This window comes from Amia ocellicauda, chromosome 8, assembly GCF_036373705.1.
Source record: "Amia ocellicauda isolate fAmiCal2 chromosome 8, fAmiCal2.hap1, whole genome shotgun sequence".
Taxonomy (NCBI): domain Eukaryota; kingdom Metazoa; phylum Chordata; class Actinopteri; order Amiiformes; family Amiidae; genus Amia; species Amia ocellicauda.
The window spans coordinates 17697062-17723787 of record NC_089857.1 but is presented as its reverse complement, the minus strand read 5'-3'; the positions used below and the strand labels follow the sequence as shown (position 1 = coordinate 17723787).

General features: G+C 38.3%; 1 protein-coding gene across 2 annotated transcripts in view; it reads left to right on the top strand.

The window, feature by feature from the left end:
- LOC136755552 (netrin receptor UNC5C) overlaps positions 1–26726 on the top strand; it is a 158553-nt gene that overhangs the window by 72813 nt on the left and 59014 nt on the right. For both annotated transcript variants that reach the window (XM_066712241.1, XM_066712240.1), the window contains exons 2-3: positions 13369–13590; positions 22161–22304. In XM_066712241.1, the coding sequence (XP_066568338.1) occupies positions 13369–13590; positions 22161–22304 (366 nt within the window). The remainder of the gene's footprint in view (positions 1–13368; positions 13591–22160; positions 22305–26726) is intronic.

Sequence of the window (26726 nt, the reverse complement as noted above, 5' to 3'; positions counted from 1 at the left end):
GTTGCACTGAGATATCACCCATCAACAGACCTCCAAAACCCACGTCTCCAAGGCTAGAATCTGTAGGAGTCCCAGCTGACAGTTCAGGCTGTGAGTAATTAAGATATCAAGACTCAGTTCAGTCCCTCCTGGAGTTCAGGTGTAAACTTTATAACTAATAACAACATAGCCTGGGGTCCAAGACGTAAAAAAATAAAAAATAAAAATAACCTCCCCTGTTGATGAGCGTTTCAGAGTCAAATCTAGGTCAGTAGAACCTAGAAACAACATGCTTAACACTTACAGTCCAGAAACATGTAAAAACACATTTAATCTAAATACATGCATACATGCATGCGTGACTGAAATGTTTTTGGTTCTTGTTTACTTATACAGTACTGTGTAAAAGTTTTAGGCAGGTGTGAAAAAATGCTGTAAAGAAAGCATGCTTTTAAAAATGTTCATAGATTAGATAGATCAGTAGATAGATCAGTTAACTAAATGTAAAGTGAGTGAACAGATGAAAAACCTACATCAAATACATTTTTGGTGTGACCGCCCTTTGCCTTCAAAAGAGTACTATATTATTATTTCTAAAACAAGGTACCTATAGCTTTAAATGTTGCAGATCTGTGACCTAGGAGTGCAACTCTCCCCCAAAATGATCAAAGAATGGTTTGGGTTTGATGGTGATGTATAATTTGATGTCCAGTTAACAGTGGATGGTTCAGAACTTACTTAATGCCTGGAACCCATAGCTCTTGTTTTCCTCTATGGAAAACCAGGTGCTATAATAAGTAGCGTTGGTGGAGCACTAAGTGGCAGTTTGTTGTTTGGGCCAACCATGCACACCATTGCCTTAGTACTAAGAGATTGTATCACAGGAGGGGCCATCATCCTCGTGACATTAGGAAGAGACACAGGGTGAGCAATTCTCCTGTCTCTCCTTTGACTAGAAAACGTAGTAAAGCGTAAAGTTACTCTTTAGGGGTGACAGTATTTTAATGTTGGCGTGATGCCCTTTTCACCGTTGTCATGATGGCAAGGATAAATTCTACAGATGAGGATGTGGTGTAGAAGGATTAAGGCAATACATCTTTTCCTCCACATTAGAACTGAATGAAAGCTATCAAGGTCCACAGATGGCAGGAGACATTAACATGTAGCCTCAAACCTGGCTATTCTTTTATGCTGAAAAAAAGAAAATGAGAAGAATCATTGTGTTTCTATTCTATCCTAAATTATGGTGAACATCGTTTGTTTCATCCCTACCTCCTGGCTAATCAAAATGCTAAATTAGCTGAATGCATTTGTTTGGTTAATTAACTAGACTAAGTAGCCAAAAATAAACGATAAAAAAAGAAATCTTATAAGGTGTGGAAAGCCACCAATATAATCACTGCATGCTAAGCAGGTTTCAGCACCTCAAAACTAAGTCTAACATGGCTTGCAAGACTGATAGCACAGTGCAGCAGTAAATTCTTTTTTGGCAGGAAATCTACGGTAGCAGGGTAATTTGGACAATGGAGCGTTTGACAGCTAACCCATCAAGAGCAATGCACCCTGGGGAGGCAACTCACTCTCAGTTTTTTCATCCAGCCAAGCATTGATGAAGCAGCACCTAAATAGGAGCATCATTTTCCAATCAAATAACGGCGTGGCTGTTTATCCCGCCAAGGAAAAGGGCCTCTGTCAGGGACCGCAATAAACCTGACACTCTGCTGCTGGCCTAATTGTGGCAGACACAAGCTTCTTCATCCAAACCTCATGGTCAAACAAGGTTTTTCTTTATGCATGAAAGAGCCCTCTCAGGCAGACGATGTAGTGGAGCTGCACACAATTTTGTTAATTATGCACTTCAGTTGCCTTATTGAACCAAGAGGAAAAGGTAACTTTTTGAAGAGAGGAGGCAGCAGACAAACAACATCACACACAGCGTTTTCCTTTTTTGTTGGCTTTTTAACTCTTATGTATGCTGGTAAAAGTATTTCCAAGTCATATCAGTAGGAAGTGTTTGTCCTTGAATCCCAAAGTTGTTGTTGTTATTGTTGTTATGTTTTCTTTATTGTGTAACACATTCAAATCTCTTAATGTATAGAACATAGCTTTTAAGTATGGAATCAAACTAGATTTTATATAAGAAAGTCACTGAATAACTTGATTTGTGTTGCTTGTTACTGTCAAATGCAAGTATTACACATACAACATAATTAAACATTTATCTTGTATGTTTCTTACTGTTGTGTAAGCTACAAAACCGTTTTACGTGTTTTGTTTTGCTAAAGCTGTGCTAAAACTGTTTTTCCATCACGTTCTGAAAGCGGAGAACCACACGCAAAAGTAATGAATGAAACTAATTAGCATCCATTTCCTTCTCTCATTCTACAATTTAAATCATACTGACAAATCTGAATATTCAGTATTAAACATAACAAGATTCATAGCAGACTGCCCTTTTTCAGTGCAGAGGAAAGCAGATTTTCCAGTCTATTAACTTTGTTTTAATGGTTTAATATAGATTCGTAGTTTCATATTGCTGTCTAAACTCAAATTGTCATGTTGCCATGCAATTGTGGTTCACCAATTGCCAGTTGATGCTGTTCTGGTCACAGTACCAATAGCATAGCGATGGTACAGAGATTCAAGTCAAACTGTCTTTTGCATTAAACCAGAAGCTAATGCTGAGTAGTTTTGATGAAGTTCGGGCAGCTTTCAATCTAATGATCTTCTAAACCAGCTAGTACAGTAAGTAAAATAATTACATTGTTTTATGTTATTTGTTTTGAAATGCATACTTTCAGTACGTTTTGGGAGAGCAAGCAACATCATTAGGTAGCTCTTCATAATATATTTAAAATACATTGTTATTTAGTGACTATTACGATTGTCGAAAGAATCCTATGCCATTCGTCCAGCAGCACGTTTTGTACTGCAGTAACCCAGGCTGATCTCTGCAGTTTGATCCTTATAGGTCAGTCCACTTCATCCCAGAGATGATATAGGGACTGAGGTCAGAACTTTCCGCTGGCTACACTAATGAATCCACTTCCTAAAAACAGGTTTTCACAATGTAACAATTCTGTTGTTTTCACTACAGAATTGTCGGTTGGAACATTTTTGTTCTGCTTGGTCATGACACAACTACCAGACTGAGTTATATCATTCTCAATTTCTTGTTTATAGGGCATGATAAGTCAAGCCAATGGTGCTTTCATAATGATTTGCTAAACAGTTTGCCATTTCCAGGAACAAATACAAATATTTGGAAAGCTTCAATAAGTCATTATAAGTGGAAAAGGAAAAAAGAGTGAGCCGTGAGAATGTATTTAGAGTAGGCATGATGCTTTCATTTATAAACCACACCTATATTCGGTTTAATTTGATGCATAGCCTTACAACAGTGTCAGAGCCACTGAGCTACAAATCCAATGAAAGCAACCATTTGGATACAGGCATGCTATTAAGACAAAGTAAGAATTTGATTTTTCAATTGTTTAATGACGACAAAATACAGCTTCCATAAAATGTGCTTTTCTATAACTAATATGTCATTCTGAAGGAGCAGTTATTGGGATTGAGGTTGTTTCCATGACTCCCTGATTATTAATTTTTCATCTTTGAATATATCAGCAGAGTTTCCACTGCAATAGCTTATAGTCCTGCCTTGTTCCTGACAGAGCGCACCGTGATGAAGCCCATTTATAACATCGTGGATCCCACAGTGAATTAAGTTTGGTTTCTATTGTATAACTGAGCTGTAGCTTGGAAAATCAACAATTATAGTTTGTCTCTATTGAAGACTAGGCTGAGATGAATCCAATACTCATTACTCAGAATTGTCTATATGGACCATGTCAAACAGGGCTTTATCGAAAGCTGCATCCCACTCCTCCAGGGCATCTAAAATCGAGTCATAGATCCTATACCCACTGCTTTGTACTCTTAATCCCTGTTATTAAGTAAGTTCATCCTCTCAGCGAAGAACACATTGGCAACTCTTGGTCAATAAGTGTCCTGGCTGTGAGCCCAACACTGACCTTTACGATGGGTTGGCACCGATGGACTAGAGTGAGCTGACACTGAAATAAAAGAGAGCGAGAGATTTATGCCATGCTCAGTTTTGCCAGGGCCGGGCCGAGTTAAGGTTGGCCTCAGACAAACGCAAAAGCCGAGGAGTAACGCTAAGCTCCTAACGCTTTCATTTTCAAACTATCAGTATTACATTATTACATTAATCTCCCTGTCACTGGCACAAGGATTGTTTGTAAATGGTTTATGTTGGTGCTGTTACTATGGAGTCACGTCTGATATCTTTGACTTCACTTGTCTTATAAAGCATTGGAGCACATAACTCAGAGGTCCTGATATTGCCGTGTGTTTCGTCACTGTGAGTGTGTGCCGTCTAACGCATGATACTTCAGCGAGTTAGGTAGTGGATAAAATAAACTGTAGCCTCTTGCCGGATTGAATAAAAAGAAAGCTTATCTCAAACATGGCCATTTCTCATTTACTTCATGTCATAACCTTATCTCTAGCCCTGTTTTCCAATAATGCACTGTTTGCATCGGTGAGGTAGACAAAATCAATTTTTATGGATTCGCTCGTACAATCCCACCACTTGCCTAGTTAGATAACACCCAGCATTTGAATTTTTAAAAGGTTTTTATTTGGAAAGTCTAGGTCCAAGGCGAAGGGTTTTTGTCTCCATTCCTAGGTAAGCCATCATAACACGACTCTGCCTTTAAATCAATTTCGCCCATTTACTTAAGGTAATGTAGCCTTCAGAATTTTAATTCGGGGGTAAATAAACCGTATCCTTAGTCTTGCCCACTGTGCCGGGACATTTCAAAGATGAAATATGATCACATTTAGCAAACTGCTACAGAGGACATACCGCTTGGGAAGGGTCAGTTGTTTCCTAATGAAAGCAGTCAATAGCAATCTCTTTTAGCCGGCGTGTATTAATTAGAATCAAACAATGGGCGGTAATGGATGATGGTTTTATTTTTTGTGATCGTACCACTGAGCTGCAGTGGCGCTCCTTGAAAGAGCTCCAGTTCTCGATTGTCCATTGATTATTCAATAGAAAAGAATTAAGTTATTGGTGTGCCAATGGTAAGAAGAATTAGGACTTCAGCACTATCAAAGAGGGAGGTGTTCCTATCTTGTCAGCATAGTAAACCTATAGAGCAATCCATAGAGTAGATGAAACAGGAAGAGAAACTGCAGGGGATATATCTGTGTTTGACAGTTTGAGTTAATAACCTGACTGCCCACCCACAAAAAAATGAACACAGATGCAGAAGATACAAGGTGGCTGAACTCTAGTTTTTAAATCACTGTTTCATGTCTAACAACAATGGTTCTTGATAATGACTTAAAATCTCGACTTCAGGTCACCACTGATTTGTGCAGTTGTCACCCTGCTATATTGATTTCTCCCCCACAACCCCACCCCGAGTTCCTCACAGAAGCTGTCGTACAGCGGTGCGAAGAATCAAACACGGTTTCCGTACACGTACGTCACGGCTCGAGTCTTTTATTTAGTCGGCACACTTACAGTCAGCTCTCTGAAAACATTTTCCAGTAGTCTTGTTTTAGGCTCTGTCTGCATTATAAGAGGAGATAAATACTGTGTGTCTGTGTTACCTGTTTCCCTTGACATATCTTTTGACAGAGAGCAAACAGGGTATCTCTCAAAGTAGTTGCATCCTTTATGTGCTCTGTTTTACAATTGCACTTAGTGGGAAAGACTGCTGTAACCTGACAGATGAGCAAGCTGAATGCAGTCTCTTCAACAAACATTGTTAAGGCAGCACTTTTTCCAAGCTTCGTAATGTCGAGTATCTGAATTGATAACCTTTGGGATCGATATGCATTCTCTTGCCATTAAGTAAGCAGGTCGTCTATCTATTCTAAATGAGGACTACCCATTCTGTATTGATCTGCGCATGGTCTTGCTACACTGTATGTTAATTCAATACTGAAATCAAAGATGTGTGGGATCACAGGGCTAATTATCAGCTACCAATGTTAATTCTTGCTTCAATGGTTTTAAGATTCCCTCTTTGTCCGATAAGAGCACTGAAAAACCTTTACTAATTAAGCTATGTAGCCACAAATCTCTGTTAGATAAGGGACTACACTTAGTAAACTTGGAGTATAATTTGTCCATTTGTATGTTCTTTCTGTTCTACAGTTCTACAGTAAATACTTCCTTACTTACGGCAGTATCAAATGACCTTTTCCTTTATATTTTTTACTGAAAAGCTTAAAAAATACATGAGACTTTGTCCATTTTGTAACATCTGTACACATCAGACTCTGGAAGATCTGTGTTTAGTTGCTTGTGAGGTCATTGTTTATAAATGAGTTGTGTTTTGATGGCCATATTGGTTGATGCTCTCACAGGCAAGTTTAGCTAGCATAGTATGACAAATGTGGTTTAAGGAAAATTGCTGCAGTCCACTTAGGGTTTATAACAGACGACTCATTTCAGAAGGAACAATGAAACCCTAGTCAAGAATATACTGACTTTATATTTGTGGTTTCTGTGATGGATCTGCTCATTTCCATTGTGAGGGTGAGACTCAGAATGGGCTAAGTACTGATGTCATCCAGCAGTTTGTAATATCTGCTTCTAAATTGAATTTCATCCATTACCCTTTCATCTGCAGTATAATCCAGTTTCAGAAAATATATCTCTAATGACAGAGTGATCAATGTAAGTAACCTTGCTATATCTGAGTCATTGCTGTTTGTGTGCTAGATGCTTCATACAGTACATTGGGGGATATTTGGGGAAGTTTTGCACAGCTGATAAAAATAGAAAACGCAAAACAACCAAACAAACAAAAGACATCTAGACATCTTTGAAGTACAAGGAATAACGTGTACCTCCTTTCTTGTCTACACAAGACGTCAACATCAGTTAACACTGAAAAGGATCATATTATTCTTTCCCAAAACATACCCCAATTTGGTGTTCTTTGCAAATCCTAAAGAAGGGCAAATGTGTGTTAAGGAGGCAATTTTTACCAAAAGCTTGTTACCATTTCATTATCACAGACTGGCACTGAGAAAGTGGGTCTGAACTGGGCACTGTATTTTTTTTTCCTGCTTATTGACCCTGACAGATTAATCGTCCTTCTGTCGGGAGGCAGAAGTCAGGGGGATGCCACAGATGGACTAGCGATGAATAATTGCATTTGGGAACAAAAGTGGTAAATAGACAAAAATACCTCTGTGGAAGCAAGCCATCGGAACGGTCTGTGGCCAGACACAGGGCTTTTTCTTTATGTTGCGGTTGCTGTACGCTCCAGTCTTGTGCTCACTTAACTTCAGGGCTTGGGCAGTTGCCAGTACATTTCTTCTGCCATGCCAAGTTGACCACTACAAAATGTCGGTGGGTGTGCACACCAGGAAGAGGGAACTTCAACCTTTCCCTGATACCGAACCCTCTAGCCCTGCAATGAGTTAAACATCTACAATTCTGAGCACAGACTGGATTTCTTTTTAACACATTAGAAGTGGAAAGGATGCAGGCTATGCTGCTTGTTGTCCCTGTTCATCCTTGAATCGAATCTGCCTAAAGTGGGCTTTATCAGGCAGAATTGATATGTTTCTTCTGGGTAGATAAACCAGAGGTACAGCAAAGATAAAACACATCTGCAGGGTTTATCTCGGGAGAAGACAGCTTCCATTAATAATCGGCAGTTTGAAAAATTATATGCATTTTCAATACAGGTAGTTATGTCGTCCAGTCATCACAGTTTTAAGTAACGGCCATAACTGGGACACTTTACAATGCCCTGTATTATAGAGTTTAATTTGCACCAGCCCTTTGTGCGTGTACCTTAGTGGCATAGACATGCTTGAATCAAACTAATCATATTGAAATTGATTGTGTGTGCCTGTAAGATTTTACATAATTCTAAAATATAAATACAAATATTTGAGACAAACCTTGTGTTTTCTATTTTGTCAATAAAACTGAATCACAATATGGATCAAACATTGTGATGAATATGCTTTGTTTGGGCTGAAACACATGTAGGAAGATGAGTTCAGCATTCTGCTGTTAAATCTATAGCAACTGTTTTGTTCGGTGCAGAATAAAGCATTGTGGCCTTGGGCCTGCTGTAGCTCTGGGAGAGGTTGGAAGGCTTGTGCGTTAATGAGCAAGCTATCATATTTTATGAAGCTCTTTTGGCCCTGTCTAGCAGTTGACAGATACTTCTTTTTCCTAGAGTTTCACTAATGGAGCCCTAATGCGATTTAAAATTATTCCACAAGAAGCCGTTTTGCCTACTTAGGAATTTATACGTTTCTGCAAAATGGTTTAACGACTCCACAACATATTTTTTATTGTACAGTAAAGTGGGCTTTTAGTTAGAGGGGTTTTTTGTTTTGGTTTTTTGGGTGGCCAAGGTATTCTACTTCCTGGCAATGGAGCCTAGGGCTGGGCCGCCACAAAACAATGCAGTTTGTGTTGTATTCTGCTGCATAAATGTGTTTTGTTGTTTCAGCCTGAGGAGAATAATAGTGATACTCCAGAGGTGAGCTGTTTCATTATTTAGGAAGTTAGAGAAGAAGGAGCAGAGACCTCCTGGGATACCTTGTAGTTTAGCTTCTTTATCAGTGGACTGTCAGCAGCAGAATGATTATTATTACAAGGGGAAAAAAAACTGATGAAGAATTTTACGTATCCCCGTGCTACCCTTGATCAACCCACAGGTGAATTCTGTATTTTCAAATAGGGTGTTTACACTGAGTTTCTTAGTTTAAGAGAGAAGAAAAAAACACTTCAAAGTAATCCTGTGATGTCTTATTCCATAGAAATAGACCCCGATTTCAACCTATCATGTAATCTCTTTGGCATCAACATTTCTCAAAGCTATAAAGTTTGCATTTTTGTGTCTGGGAATAATACTCCAGGGACTTCAATTTAAGAAGGAAAAATGTGTTTTGGTTCTTTTGGTGTGTGTGTGTGAGTGTGTGTTGGTGGGGGGTTATTATAGTCTTGGAATACCCTGAGGTTAAGCAGTCTGACTCTTCTTATCGCAGATGAGGGTGCAGATAAGAAAACCCGCTTTAAATTACATCCAAAATGTACACAGAGGTCTTTTCGGTGTGAGGACTCCTAAAACATGTTTAAATGCAAACTTCAGCAGACCATGGCCTCTTCCCTCCCAGCTCTGGCACGACTCAAAGTTGGAAGTTTTAGCAAATCCTGACAATGGAAGTCTGACCTGAATACATACCGCAAAATTCGCATAAAAAAGAAAAACATTTATGGATTTATACTTCTCTTCCATGACACTCTCCCAGACGACGACCACATTGTATATGTAGCTGTGTTTCAATCAATATCTGTGTTTTCCCTTTTTGTGTGTGTGTTAGCAAAGGTTATATTATTTTCAAATTGGTAATTAGTTTTGCTTTGAAAAAACAAACTTTTTTTGCTGTTTGGATGATTAATTACTCTACTGAGACTGTACTTTTTTGTATTTCCTGAGTCAAGCCTCTGTTCGCTTGACTTTTTGTTGCTTGGGTTATATACGAGAGGATCAGCAATAGGAAAGGCACATTGCTGCATTGCAGATACACAAAGAATAAATAAATAAATCACGTGTGGGAAGTTTGATTAGGAGCAGGGTTGGGGTTATGTAGAGTAGTCGGGGTTTGAGCTGGTGCAGTACGTGTACAAGGATTTGAGAGCCTTTTGATCTATGCCTGGCTGGAAGAACAAGCTGCCCCCTTCGGAGATTCGCACCAAGCCCTTGTGAAAAAGCAGCATCTGACAGCGATAGCCTTAAGGTGGCTCGGCAATGAATAGGCTTAACGAAAGTGTGGATGTCTGCTCCAAGTCCATCTTTAATTAGTCACACGGGTTAAAGGGTGGGTCACCAGCCTCTGGCATCTCTACTACTAATGTGTCAAAGCAAAGTGAAGCCTGAGCAGTGAGAAGGAAATTACACTCCCAGAGGATTAATGATTTCCTGACCCTGTGTCAGCCATTATGAGTACTAATTGTGACTGTGCCATAATGCAATTTGTCCATTCTTGGTGGGTGGCTGGCCTAAGTACCGTTAGGCGGATATGGAAATACATCCTTATTTATCTATTTTATTTTTACTCCTTGCATTGATCCGGCACTTCTGCAATATTGTTGACACTCCTGCAATGTAAAGAACTTTTTCCCTCTATAATTACAGTACCAGCAGGATGCCGATTGATTATAGTGCACTGCCGACAGAACAAAATTACCTGAAGATTAAGCTCTTACAGATGGACCGGAATAAAAAAAAGAAAGCGAGAGAGAAAGGAAAGAAAGAAAGAAACAGCCTTAGGCCCACAGCACTGGAAACTGGTACTATGGTACATTAAGCTTGACTTATTCTGTCATACAAAAGTCTGAAACCATATCAGCCGCTTTTAGTGCTTGAATGTGCTCTGCTCCGTTATAAAACGTGTCCAATTCAATTCATCAAAAATGTAACAAACAACGGCGATAATAAATAAAACCCATGCTGGATTAGATTGTCCTCCACAGATGTTTGCTGCTCACAGTAGGACTTGGAGTAGCACATGAGTATGTACTATGTTAATGTACTCAGTCATTTATGTTGATGCTTACAATATATAATGTATCATGTATTATCAAATTGTAAGCTTGGCATGTTTCCTGTCTACAATATAAATCTCATATTTGCTACCTAGTCACATTGCTGGGTTTGGGATTGCATGCTGTGCAGTTATTGTGTAGATATGTTTCAGGTTTAGCTGATACCTAATTGACTGTAAACATGGGCTTCTCAGTTTAATTACAACAAATGTTTGCTTCACCTCAATTAAGAGGCCTTTTCCTGCATTGTGTTTAGACGCTCATGGAAGTGTTATATAGTATGCCTAAAGTCAACTTCACAGATTTTTTGTTTTTGTTTTAAAAACAAGCCAAGCCTCTTACGATAACTGGTTAGAGAAATAAAAAATGCAGATTTATGGGGCTGATCAATTTTGAGATGTGCGCTTTTTTCAGTTGAAATCTCATTATTAGCCAATGTTGTCACCGGCGTATTTAATTGACGCCAGCCTCTTGCAGAGAGTTATAATTGAGAAGCAGCAGCATTGATGAAAAAGGCTCTTCCATGAGCAGACAGTGACATAAAAAGCAGTGGAGGAATATGTATCATTACTTCAAATCCTTGTCAGGACTTCAGAGGCTTGAAGAGTATGAATTTGTGTAGAGAGAGAGGGAGGAAGAGAAAGGGATGGATGAGAAAGAAAGAGATTTATTGTTTTGCAATGTAAGCTTATTTGGGGCTGGGGGTGGGTAGTACTCACAGGTTGTAGGGTATTATGGTACCTGTACATTTATTGACCATGGATTTCTATGTTTTTAAACTCAAATATCACTTTACAATTCTGTTTTCCAGGTTTGCATGTGATGTTTCCTCACAGTGTCTTGGGTAAAAGCTAGGCATTTTTTCTGATAGATTATGCCCTCTTTCAGAGATCCATGCACATTTGCAAAGCATGTTTTTTTCCTTTATTTTATGGGCCATAGAAAGGAACAGAAAGTCTGGCAGTCGAAGCCTGACCATGTGTCGAATCACAGCCCAATAACTGCTTATAGTGTTCCCTGCCATTAGACAAGGATCTTGAATCTGTTGATTCCAGGCGAAACAAAGAAACGTGAATTAGTCTTTAAAAGAAAAAGAAACGCAAAAGGCTCGAGCAGGTGTTGCTTTGAAGTGCACTTGCCCGTAGTGCAGAGGCGCAGGTTGGCAATGGAGAGATGCTCGATTTGTATGTTTGGCGCTGGGTATGGCCCCACTATTTTTTGTCAACCTAACAGGAAGATCAAATCACCTCAGGAGATGGGTGCCCTCAAATTTGTTTCAAGATCTGAGCTGCAGCTTCTGATTCCTGCAGCCTGATAGAGACACTCATTACTTCAGTGCTTTGTACAGCTGATGCATAGATAAGGGAAACTGGCATCCCCAAAAGAGCCTGTCATATTCCTGTGGAAGACATTTCAGACTGAGATTTTCTTTTAGTTTGAACTGCGACGTGTCAGGTATATTGTTAAGGCAAAAGTCACTTTATTAAAAAGAGAAATACAAAGAGAATGACACGGAGGGGTTAAAGGCAGGAGTTGGTGCTGAAGGTTATTTATTTCCTGTCATTTTCAACAAAAGTTAAGCCAGAATACCATATGAGATTTCCTTCAAGTTCAGATACAGGATAAAAATGTTCTTTCAATATATTTCAATTAAATAAGTAAACAATAGACAAGATAGACAGTTGCATGCAATGCCTGTGGGATAGAACAACAACATTATTACTATTTGTCCCTTTATGCTTTCTAGGCAAAGAATGTGATTTTTCAGTCATATGTACCTGGAGTGCCGATGTGGCATAAAGCGTATTGCTGTCTTTGTAATTCTGACATTTCTAATTATGTTGCCTTCAGTGTTTTAATGAATGTGTGCACAGGACTAAAAAAGAGACAAGCACACACACACACGCCCACACATAAAAGCATATTAGAAACATTTCCCTCGGCTCATTCGAGATAAACATCTCCAGCAAAGTTGACAGCTTAGGCTTCAGGATTCGAGTGCACCTGGGACTGGTGCTTTGATTCAGCTCCCCCTGCTGGCTTGACCCAGGGAGTGCATTGCTGTCAGCGTTGGCTTTCTTGAAATCACTTAAGTATCCCTACTAACACCACAGTATATAACTAGCTTATAAAGGAGAGAGCAGCATTATCCTCTGTCCCTGGAGTTCCAGATTAAAGCTGCAGAATGATAAATGGTGAAATGGCTGCACAAGCCTGTGATATTTATAGTTCTTATTGCTTAATAACTCATATTGTCGATTTTTGTACAGTCAGATTGTCTGACATCCCACCATGGACGGGAATAAAAAGAGAAAGAAGCGGGAGGCATTACTGATGTACCAACTGAATGTTAGGTATACCCTTCTGTGCATTGTCTGAATCAATAATTTATGTCTATTGGTTGGACTTATAAATAGATTAGTCTTTGAATGACAGATAATGAAGTATCTAGGCTGTACTTTTGTAACGGACAGCAAAATCAAAACAGACTTGAACATTTCTGCTGTCCGATCATGTCAACTGATGCTTTTATATTAAAACCATTACTTGTTTTTTTTTTTTAAACAGCAATGGAAGTAATCAAAACCTATTTAGAATTCTGAACTATCCCGGGTCTTAATTTTAACAAAACAAAATCAGTGCCCACACGTTTTTATATTCACACAAATTAAGACCAATTAAAAAGGGAAAATTGCATTTCCCTGCATTATCCGTCAGTTTCTTTCCCAAGTTGTGTAACCCGAATCTCGCTCTCTTTCCAGATGATGACTTCTTGGGAGAGCTTCCAGAGACGTTCCCATCAGACCCCCCGGAGCCCCTGCCACACTTCCTCATGGAGCCTGAGGAGGCCTACATAGTGAAGAACAAGCCCATCAACCTCTACTGCAAAGCCACGCCGGCCACACAGATCTACTTCAAGTGCAACAGCGAGTGGGTCCACCAGAAAGACCACGTGGTGGAGGAGAGAGTGGATGAAACATCAGGTTGGTGTCCTGACAGGGGAAAATCTGTTGAAGAGACCAAAAATTCTAACTTCGCCATTTTGTTTTTATCCTTTTATGTTTCATAGAGATCAGGACAGGTTGGAAATGCATCCCCTATCATGTGGAGACCTGAGGGGAGATAGTCTTCAATCTCTTAAATTATTTGTAAAGCTCCATTCACTATCTGCTCCGGACAAAATACTATAATCATACTACCAACAGAGCTGCTGTTATTCTTAATGTGGTCTCTCTAGCATTGTGTGGCTCCTGTTGAGGCCGTAGCAAGAAATTGTGCTGCCCTGCAAAACGCATGCACTTCTGCTCTGTTATTCATGGTTCCCCCTACAGTCTCTCACTTCACAACGACAGCAGCCCAACACGGTGACTCAGTGTTACTAAAACGTACACCAGACTAAAATGAAAGTGGTTGATACCATGGTATTGATCCCATGACTTCATACAACTGTTTCTGAAGCCCCCTACATGTTAGTTAGTGCTTCTTGTTTATGGTCACCAGTGAACAAGGCTCCACCTGATTGGTCAGTTTGCTTTCTCTGGCAAAACATTGGCTAGGCAATTAAAATAGGGGATTTGGGGTCTGAGTAGGAGGCTTTGGTGATGTTGACAGTCTCTATACACTGATGATGATCTGAACTGAACACAACTTATGCTCAGTGACAGTGACTGTTGATGATGTGTTTATCAGCTGAAATTAGTTGAAAGGACAGCATCTACAGAAATAGTGTGAAATGGGTGTCCTTAGGCCAGGATTCCCATCCTTGGGAAAACGACACTGCTGGCACAAGTACAGATAATGTGCTTTTATTATACAGATTGCTTCATTTATGAATCAGTGTTGCAGTAAATAAACTCACTTGACATATACCATGCAGGTGTGGAGTAATCTGTGGAGCTGTAATCTTTTGTGCTCTAAGCTTATTGTGAGCTTCTCTTCCCACTCCTGAGAGTTCAATGGATTCTTTGAAAACATTTCTGATATTTATTTTATGTTTTTGGATACAGGCTATAATCAGAGTTTTCTTTGTTTTTCATTTTTCTAATTTTAAATATGCAAAACAGTAAAAAAAAAAAAAGACTGATTTGAATGGTGAATTGCCTTTTTTGAGCAACAATTACAAAACAACTCTGTGATAGTATTAAATTGGTGCAAATTAATATTGATAACATTGTCTTTCACTTTTTTCACTGACTGTTTCCTCAACCTCTTTCCTGCTTGACATTTAAACTTGGCACCATGCGTTACTATTAAACATAAGGTTTTGTAGTATTTACAACAAACATATAGTACGTGTAATGGTTGGGTTTTATATTTCATATACTAAACACGTTACTTTCTTAGTATTCTCCAAGTTACCTCCAATCTCCCTGGTGAAAAACTGGAAACAAAGTTAGCTTGCTGCTCACAAAGCATGTGGTCTTACTAGCCAGACAGAAGTTAAAAGATACCATATCTCCGACCCTCATTACAGTCCACTCTTCAAAGGAAACGGACCAGCTCTGAAATATCAGAACTCATAGTGCTGTGGAGTAAAGGGTCAAAGTAATATAAATGGGAACACGAAGAACAAGGGGCCAGTGGATACTTTGAGTGAATATACCTTTCTCTGGTATTATAAGCCAAGGTCTGTCCTTCGCTGGCTTTTGCTTTTCCATAACTACCTGCGATTTGGTATAGTGCTGAAGGCAATACAGTCACTATAATATATCAAACGCATTCAAGGCAACATTAACAAATATGATTTCAAATACAAACTGCGAAACCAGAAAGGCGACATATTTTAAAAGGAGGAAGACTTCACTATATGAAATCTGTATGTATTTATGTATAGTTTTTTTATTTTCATATTGCTTTATTTGATTTACACACACAATTTTTTATACTCCATGCATTGGCCCATTTTTAAATGATCATTCTCTGCCATTTTAACATCAAGCAGTGTTGCGCTGTTCAGAATTTCCTAATTTTCTTAGCAATGTGTCTTGTACACATTATCTAAATATTGATAAATATATCAGGACAGCAGCGATTTCAGCTGGGCAGTGTAATATGCCATCATCTGTCCAATAACTCATGAGTTAATTTGGAATTGAGTAAATATAAATACATTGGGAAAATCAAGTCTGTTTGGTACCTGTGGGCTACAGGAGAAACTCAATTTGTTACTTTACCAGTTGACTGCAATCAATCAAGGAAAGCTTGTAGTATATAATGGCATCTGGTAGCCCGAGGAGATATATATTCTAAAACAACCTTGCCATCTATACTGTTCTTTTTATTTATTCATTCTCAGATACGATGTAACATTATACACATATTTAATTTGGTATATGTTAATTCATCAGGCAATACACACACCCTCTCTGTAGCTTCTTTTAAGTAGTAAAAGGATACCGAACTGTGCTCTGTAACACTTAGACACTATCAACTTATCAATACCGCATAGCCAAAGCAGACAGTCTTCACAAATACACACTTAAAAGTGTACCAGCCAAAATGTTAGACTTAACCTTGTTAAGACATTTTCAGTTAAAAGCAAACATCCATTCTATATCAATTACATTCAGGATGCAGTAACAGATATAGGTAAATAAAATGTAGTCACTTCAGAGTCAGGAGATGCAGATGACAATCTTCTGCAATATGTGCTACACAAGATACAGTCTACTAAGCAGTGATACCGATTATCATCAGCGCTTTGAAGTGACTCCCCAAATCCCCCCATAATGGCTTTTATTATACTACAGATACATATCACACTCATAATGTCAGGAATATTCAGTACAAATAGGAGGATTGTACAGTAATACATATTTAGAACTGTCACAATGTTTTCATAAAGTTATAAATTGTAACCTAACAAGATTTAAAAGAATTTATAAGTCATTCACATTTTCTTTTAGGACGCAATGTGTCCGTGTGTGGAAATCTCAGCTCATGATTGGAATAACTGGATCACACGATGACTGGGCCCGGATAAAAACAAAAAATAGGCACATCTTACACACCGATAAATCATTTCCGCTTGTAATAATTTCGGTGCCTTAACATTTTAAAATTGCATTATGAAGTGTCAATTCGTTGCTCAGTTTTTCCACTTTTTAAAGCTTTTGTTGTTGTTTTTTCCAATTTATTCTCCAAGGAAAGATTAGAATAAATAAATGCATAAAAAAGGTGTAAGAGAACACAATTTAGTGATAATTGCAAAAGGTCATTTCATTATTTTTATTCTTACACTTGTAATGGAAAAAACAGCCTTTCGGAAGCATTCTTATGATAAGCAAGACCACGTGCTAACATACAATGAAGAATATATACAACACAAATCATCTATACAGAGACTGCATTGCCTTTCAAGCCTTCGTTTATCTTTTACAGTTCGTATCTAATTTCTCTGAGATTGAAAGAAAGAAGCCACAGATAAGAACAGATTTAGGCAGTCCATAATTATTTTATCATGGGAAAGAGGAGACAATATTAATACCAGCCCCAACCTCATTACTGCACTAGATTAGTAATGTTGATTGTACCTGGAGAAGAAAGGGAACACATTATCTCAAAGCCTGCCTGGGTCCATCTCAAAATCATTAGATGTGAGTTCTTCAGATAAATAAATATAAAAAGAGTTTGCTTACAGTGGAACGGCACACATTAGCCTGAGGGATCATTAGCTTTTTTAAAAGGGATTTTAGTGGTAACCAATAGTGTCTGTTGTTATTTATCCCCTGGGAACCTTGAATGGATTCCTCATGTTTTCTGGTAAAGAAATCACAGGGCCCATAATCTCTCCCATTATCTCATCGATAGCATAGTAATTTAAAAATGCTCAAATTCACCAATGGGCAAGTATTTCAACCCATAACAGAAAAAACACACATTTTTTTATTTATACTGGACATACTTGACAGACATTTATTTTAATGTATTTTAACAAAATCCCTGTTGCTTGTTTGACAAATGTTTGACAGCCAGCATATGAATCTGACAGTTAAATCAGCCAATTGCTGTTTGTTGATGTCTGCTGCCTTTGTTGTTTGCAAAGTGGGAATGAAGGGTAATAATAATCGTAATCAGTGTAAGAATCGCTTCTAGTTAGAAAAGCTTTGGATGAGCAGAATGTTATATTTGTACTTTGTATTAAACCCCCTAATATGTGACTTTGCAGACAACGCAATTACTCTGACAAAGAGGATGTTTCAACAACAGGTCTGGTTTGATTTTCCCTGTTAGCTATGTTTTTGAGTAACGAGTCAATGGAACTTTTAACACACAGCGATGCAATAATGAGAGCTGATGCAACAGGGGACTGTCAGCAGAAATGGAGCGATAACGTTCGCACAAATACCATTACCCATTATATTTTCTGTGGAGTGGCTTTTATTCTTGAAACAAATCCACTGTTCTTTCATAAATGTCCCAGTGTAGGTGTACGACCTTTCTGATGTGGGCAATTGTGAGCAAGCTATGGAATCCTCATTTTTCTTTAATTGAACATTTTATTTTTCTAAGCGTCTCTGGCTGGGTAGGACTTTTCCGCCAACAGGAAGACAAAGAAGATCTAATGCCATTAGATTTTTTTATAAACAGCTTACTGTTTATACAGCACTCTCTCTCTAGTTGGTATTTGTAATACAGATACATTTGTTAAAAAACAAGACATATATTCAAACTGTGAATATATATGGTGCCAACATTGTGAGAAATGGAGTACTGGGGAGCCATGGCTGTGAAATGACAGTTACAAGACTTACTAGCAGACACGCAAAAGCAGGGGTCACTTAAACAGCTGTGGCAACTGGCAAGGAAGTCCAGGGCTTTATTTTTCACGATTCTTTGATTTACTCTTTACTGACCCAGACTTAATGACTGACCTAGTGTAGTATAAATCCAGGTTATCTGGCTTGATATACTCAGTCCATGTCTGGGATCACAGGGACCGACTTCCTGAATTGCAGTCTGCACTTCTCTGTGCTGTGCTGTGCTGTGCTGTGCATGGGTTGGTTTTGTTAGATTTTTTTGTAAATAAAATATACTGTATGGTGAATCACAAGCTTCAATTATTTATGCTCATGATGGTTCATAAATGAGGTCAATAACTTTCTGTGTCAGTGAACAATGACATTTTCCAGTGTTTTTCACACTCTGTGAAAGGCTTTGTCTACACATATCCCAACAGCTGACATATATCAAAAAGTGATAGAAAAAAACTGCTCTGCAGTATGAAATAAATTGTCATTGATCAATCAAATCCTGTGTAGGGGAAATTATACACTTTTATTAGTTGCAGCATGAATTCCTTAGATTAATTTCCAATTGCAAATGTCCCATGGCGTCTGTGGTGTGTATCCCATTTATTTTAATTGTATTTATTTTGTAATTATTCCATATTTGTAATGGTTTTAGACTGAGATCAATTTACTTGTTTCAGGGGGTGTTGTTAACTATCTATTATCCTACATCTTTGATTCAGAGATTTCTAAAAAGGATACATAAGCAGACCGTTTGATTTGAAGACGACCAAATGCTGTGATGATCTCTTGAAATATAGCTTTGGAGGTGTATTGCATTAGCTGCAAAAACACTGGCTCTCTGTACAAGTCAGTTTTAATGTTTTATATGTTCAGACTATACAGCTTCCCTTTAAAAATTAAAAAGCTAGACTTTGAGATAGATAATTAATCAATCCTGTTTTTGCAAAGTTACATTTTCCCCTGCACAACCAATTTTAAAAATAAACACACTCCCTTTTACATTTAAATACTTTGTGGAAGCTACTCTTTTTCATATGCTTTATATAATGAGAAATAATCCTGCTCTTTCACATAGACTTTACCCTAATTTGAGGGGATCTTGCATTTCTGCACTGTTCTTCATAATGTCCCCCAATACTTTACATTTCTTTCATAACTACACACTTAATTGTGGCATTGACTGAACCGTAGTTCACCCCAAAGATAATGTCAGAATTACACACCTGAACACTTTGAACATAGATATGACAAGAGCTTTCTCACTGGAGAAAAGCTCAAACTGCACAAACACGGGGAAAATATACAACTAAATAAATAAATAAATAAATAGGAACATCTAGCGTTCAATGCTTTTTCCTTCGGGGATTTACTACTTTTTATTATTTCCATTGATTTTTTTATTTTTATTTTTTTTCCTTCCTTCCTTTTTGCCGAGCCTCCCTGTGAAGTGCTCTGAATTCTCCCATGGTTTCCTTGATACCAGAAGTTCAATAGTTTTTTTTTTTTTTTTTTTTCCTCCTTTCTTTCTTTCTTTGTCTTTCTTGTGCTTCTGTTTTTAACATCGTCGCCTGGCAAAGTGCTAAAGAGCTTTAACCATCATAAGAACTGTAGCTACATCCCGATTCATCTGTGGCCTCCGACTTGCTACAGAGTGCTTAAATTTTGCATGAGCATTAAGCTGGAGACTGGGACGCATTACCACAGTGCATGAAGCCCCAGATCATTAGAAAAGGCTGTGTAAATCTCCTGAACCTGAAATAAACAGCCAACTGATTTTTTTTTTTCTTCTCCCACTTTCCTCTTCTGAAAGGCTTGAACGCAGATAGATGTAAAACACAGACCTCTGGCAGGTTTCTGTGACCCCTTTAATTCACTTGAGCGCACATGCTGCATCTAGACAAAGGCAGCGAGCTCCAGCACAGGAGCAGGGAGGAATGGAAATGCACGAGCAAAATCACAACTTTGGTCTTCACATCTGCATAGCGGATCATTTTTCCTTTGCGCCGCGGCCCGCTGTCTCTCAGACTTTGTGCTCTGCTAGCCAACCAGCTAATGTGGCTTGGGGGTCTCAACCTGAGGTGAGTCGAGTGGTTGTGAGATAGACAGGAAACCACAAAGAAAACTATGCTGTGCTATGACTCGGTGATGGTGGCCTCCTTGGATCAATTACTGGATGCCAATGGCTGTAGCAGTTAATGCACCCCCAACCCATCAGACTCCGTTATGTTTCACTCACTCACTCATTCTGAAGAGTTATGACCACTCAGACATGTAAAATGTATGAATTGGCTGCTTACACACAGTTCCCTAGTTCTCCTAGGCTTTCTTATTTTTCCTTTACATCAAAAAACATTAATTAGGTATTGCAATACATGCCAGAATTTATGGATTAATCACTTTTAGGATCTATTATGATGACAGAGGAGGTTGGAAGAGACGATAGTTTATATTTCTGGGCAGCCACCACTTAAAACAAGTCATATCAGAAAACAGGAAACTGAACAGACAGTTTTGTTATAGAGACACCAAAAGGGCATCTTGGGAAAATATCTAATTAAAGAATCCTACTTTTACTCCTGCTCGAATGAAGAAGAGCAGGAAAAGTTCTGGAAACTGGATACAAGGGAACGCATTCAAACTGAGTGACATCAAATCTGAAACTTGAACAGAAAGACAGAACTGAGCAGACAGAGCCTTGGGGAGAGACATTACTCTGACTCTGGAACAAGATAAATGTCAAATGTTCAGCATTCAGAAGCTTTTGAATGAATGTATGAACTTACAATTTATTAATATTAGATGTAGGCCTGTGCAGCTCAATCCTGCATTGCTATACATCAGAGGGCCGGGGGGTCGCTGCTTTAATTCCTTTCTGGGGCACAGTGTTGACCTACTTCATCCATCAGCTCCCAATTCAGGACAGTAGCTGTTGTGTGCTGATAAATATACAGTTAGGTCCATAAATATTTGGACAGTGACACAATTGTCATCATTTTAACCCTGTACGTCACCACAATGGATCTGAAAGGAAGGACAAGCAGGAACTAAAGACAGCTGCAGTGCAGGCCTGGCAGAGCATCACCAGGGAAGAAACCCAGCATCTGGTGACGTCTATGGGTTCCAGACTTCATGCAGTCATTGACTGGAAAGGATTTGCATTGTTTCCTTTCAAATCCATTGTGGTGGTGTACAGAGCCAAAATTATGACAATTGTGTCACTGTCCAAATATTTATGGACCTAATTGTACATCTTGCATCATAATAATCCTCCGCTTTACCTCCATATACACCTTTGCAAAACCAAACTAATATATATATTTTTTTCTCCTGGTAACAAATTAAAGAGGTTGCCTTACTTGAGATAAAGCACATATCTTGTGTTTTGTCTCCAGAAAACACTGGAAGGCGACATGGTGTTGTAGTAAAAATGTGGATTAAATGTAAAAGTGTACTGTAATACGCTGCATTACATCAAATGACTATTATAACATTGAGTCAAAGTGTCGCTGCTGCTTCTTATTTCAGAATTTGCCATCGTTCTTAGTTCCTCGCAAATACCAGGAAAAAATATATATTTAAAACCCCTCAACTTAGACTTAAAAAAAAAAAATGTTAATTTAAAATTCAAGTGAGTAGATCTGCCATGAATGAGCCTTCAAAAGTATATAATCGTTCTAGTCGAGATGGATTACTTTTGCTCCAGGGCTGTGGAAAAGTGACTCGGGATTGCATTCTGTCTCTCTGCTCCTTTTCTCCTGGGTGCTGATTGAGATCCTCATCTCTGTGTCATTCCTCTGCAGGGCTGGTGGTCAGGGAGGCCAGTATCGAGATCTCCCGGCAGCAGGTGGAGGAGCTGTTCGGCCCGGAGGATTACTGGTGCCAGTGTGTGGCATGGAGCTCCGCGGGCACCACCAAGAGTCGCAAGGCCCATGTTCGGATTGCATGTGAGTACGACCATCTCCACGCCTCAGACACACACAGCATGGGATCTGAATCTCCCCACAGGCTATTCTTGAAATATTACAATTATTGATCCGGAATTTTATTGATACCTATTAAGATGAAGCAATCTATTCCTTTCATATTACCAAGATTGATTTGATTTTACATATATATAAATATTTAGCTATTATTTTATAGCAGGTCACAAGATGATTATGAAGGGTAACATTTTCTTGGTCTTCAAATGACCGAATTACTGAATTCCATATATATTTTATGAGGTTTTGTAAGTTAAGGTTGAACCTCAGCAGGAGATCAAGTCCGACGTGAAGGTACATACTGTGAAACTAAAGCCGATACATTTAATTAATTAAATTAAATTAAATTTAGATTTAGATTTAATTAAAACGGTAAAATCCTAGGTTTGGGATATTCTGCGTTTTAAATATTCAGCTTTATACATATAGATAGAAATATAGATAGATATGTACCACTAATACATATATAAAATAAATAATTCAATATATAAAAATGCTGAAAAGCTACATTCTGTTGTGTTTATAAGTCCCTACAGCATTTAGGGATAAAAAATAACATTTGAGCCAAGTACTTTACTGTGAAAACATGACATGACTAATGCTGAAATGCGACATTCAAGGTTATTTATTTTGTCTTTTATTTGTCTTTTAGCAGATTATGTTATAAAAACAATTTACGGAAACTAGGGTGAAATATGCAATGACAACAGCTGCTCCGGAGTCACTTAACAATCCTTGGTTGTATATCTCATCTGAAGGCTGGAGCACAAGGAGGTTAAGTCACTTACTTGGGGGAGATGTGCAGTGCGCTGATGACACAGCTGAATTTCAGAGTCTTATTGGAGCGACTGGACTCCGTTATAGAAATGAACTCGTATTGGGGAAATTGACTAGCCTGGTACGACAAGTGCCCCTTCCTTGCACGTCTCGCACACACACACCTTTTGTGGCTTTTTTCAGCGCTGCCCCCTTGTGAGGCCAGCGCCGCTCCATCTGCACAAGATGTGATATTAACAGGCTGCTGCTTGTTCTGCATTACTGCCAGTCTAACACCTTTCCCCTGCAGTGTATCGAGTGCTACATTTGTCATATGGCTCAACTGCTTTTTTTTCTTATTCTTATTTTTATTTTGTTTGTTTTAAAAACCAGTATCCAGTTGGCACTCAATTTTTACAAGACAGGAACTACATGTCCAGCTTCCAGACAGGGACAGTGCGTTGCTTGTGGCACATTTAAATGGTAAATGGTAAACATGGTAAACGTGCCACAAGCAACACACTGTCTCTGTCTGGAAGCTGGACATTTTGCTGCCACCTCATTTTTCAGTTTCGTCAAGGTGACAACCCACAAAAAGGGGCGAAAAACAAAACACAAACCGCCGCCCAGATTCTGGAGCACTTAGGAATGCGTTTCCTCGCCTCATTTGCCTCCCAACCTGCACTGCAATCTATTGCGAATGATTTTCCGACTGCCACTCTGGGTTATTTTATGGGTGACTTGAAAGGGCAGTGCCTCTCCACTGTTGGTCGGATTACAAAGCCATTACAGACAGAGTGCTTTGGGGCACTGCCAATAAGACCTTCAGGAGTGCCACTTCTGTGCTCTTTACAGTCAACTTCAGATCCCCCCCACACACACACACTGGGTGAGCAAGGAAAGGGGCTACAGGACTTTGTATAATCAGGGGTTATCAACTTCCTGGAAACAATTAATAAACACTTTGCATGGGTTGAATGACCAACAGGGCACTGCAATTTAAATCAAACTTAAATCCCACACCTCTTCCTATGAGATCTATGGATAGAAATGCTCCCGGATAATATTACTGATTAAATATCCAGTGGCTCAGCCTTAAATTAATAGAAGTTCTTCCCTGACCTACGCAGACATTTCTATCATCTACTAAGTAATGCTTTAAGACCAATAAATGTACAATGTGAGGGAAAGGTTGACAAATGGAAAGCTATGAAAGGGGGACCTGAAGTTTTTTCGTTTTTTACTCTGATGCCAGTTTAGAATTACATTAAATGGTTAAATAACACATTAATTAAAATACAATTGTACTGTAACTGTACGTAATAATGTGCAACCACTAGTTTCCATCAAATCTTGAGTAATTCCAATTAGTTTGACTGCTTTCTCATCTTTGTATACCTTTTCCACGCTGTCATTTGTCTGAATGAAAGCTGAAACGTTTTGACCTCCATTCAGTGGACCAGAAATCTTGATTTAAACAGTTTTCAGCACTGGGGAACAGGAGTTCAAAAGCTTTGGTCATATATTTATAATAAAAGTACCAGATAAAATGAATGTAGATTAACTATTAATTTTATGTTAAAATATACAGCAGACAGCATATACATATCCATTATTTAAAAACACAAACTAGGTAGTTTTGTTGTTTTTATAATTAAAGATAACTGTTCCCACAATAATTTATTCAAACTACTTCTAATTAGTTCATTGACGGAAATTGTTTTAGCTGAGAGTGCCATTAAGAAGACATTCAGCAGTGCCATGCGCTGTTTGTTTTGACATTAGGACTGCATATTTCCACCGAAGGATTTTGTGTTTTGTAGAGATAAATAGAATTGTTATGAGAAACATTTGCAACTTAGTGTCACATATTGCCAAAGACACCCACTTAAGATAATTACACCCAGATGTGCTCATATATTCAGCCGAAGGAAACAATTTAGCCAAAGATTAATTTAATTTAATTCCTTTGAATAAGCATGTTTTGTGAAAGATGTTCAGCCTAAAGAACTGTCTGAACGTTGCAAACAGTATCAAAAAACATACTGGACCATAGCAAGCTTCAATTAAATTTAGATAAATGCAGGTCTTGTAAGAATGCTTAGAAACAAAGTTTGAGGTTTTTGAATAACACATGGACATTCCAGTTATAATAACTGCCAATTAACCGAAAGTCATTTACATTAAAACGACCGGACAACCGTTATCAGAAATGCTTATTTTTATTGAAGTTAATTACATAATGAGCAAATTCACCAGCTATTAAATATTTAAATCTCTGGCAGCCTTAATTGAAATCTATTTGTGACATTCATTTTTCCAGATTACCTTTTCAGGTATTTAAACTAGTTTGTTGATTGATTTCTCCTCAAACACTACAGGGCCCTATTCACAAATGAGAAAGTGTTTTGATTAAAAAAAAATATATATATATATATATATATATATATATATATATATATATACGTATATTTGAGCAAGAGAGAATGAGAATGTTTCACACAACTGAATCGTTTTATTCATTAAGTATATTTCATTTCCAGCATACACAATTATGCAGTTTGAAATTAAATGTCCCTAATTAGGCTAAATGAGAAACACTATAGTTTATATACCATTTTCTGTCAGTGGAAAATGAAACAGTTGAAAACATACAAACAACATTTGCCGATGATGCCCGATTTACAATGCAGGAATCTAAAGTGAATCATTACCTGAAGCATGGAATTCATTTTCAAGCCTTTTCATCCATTTCATGAATCACATCTAAGCATACCTACGTGTGGCATCTACTGCAGACAGAGCACATCTTATCAGACTGCGTAGGTAGTAACTAGTAACAACTGTATCCCCTGAGCGGCAGACAAAGGAATTCAACATGTTCTGGACTCTGCCAGCTCCTGGGCTTGTGTTCAACCTACTGTGGCCAAACAAACCAAATAAAGCTTTGGCTAAGACTATTAAACTATTAAACATAACTATAGTGTCAGAATTCTCCAAATTGAACTGATATAATTTAAAATACAACAAAATATAATACAAATGTACCCTGCCTCTTCTATTCTCTCAAGTGTTTCTGCTGTAAAGAGCTAAATTATTATGGTTTTCCTTAAATATCCAATATATTTTTGTTTAGTACTTAACATTTATATTATCCCTTAAGTCCCAGATTATCCATCACTCAAACGAATTCTCACTTCTGAGATGACACTGCTCAGATCGCCTTAAACTAATAGTTTCTGTTGTGTCCCGTTGCACTGATGTGAGACGCTGGCTGTGCCGGAACTTCCTCCAGTTGGATTCTGGTCAATCGGAAATATAGTGTGAAGGTTCAGGGGAACAGCTGGGCAAGCTTATCTCCTCCACGCTGGTTCTTGAAACAGCTGAAATCAAAGCTAGCTCTGAAATTGGAAATCTGGGTGTTGTTATGGATCCCTCTTTAATCTCCTTGGCTCGTGTATGGAAATGCGGCAGTTTGTCGTCTTCACAACATTTTTGGCTTACACCCTTTTTCGTTGTTTACAACATTTTTGATGCTGAGAAGCTGATTCATGCTTTCATGCTCTGAAGATTAAAGTTGTTTACAGCAACAACCTCAAAAGGTTGCAATATGTTCATAATACCAGAGCT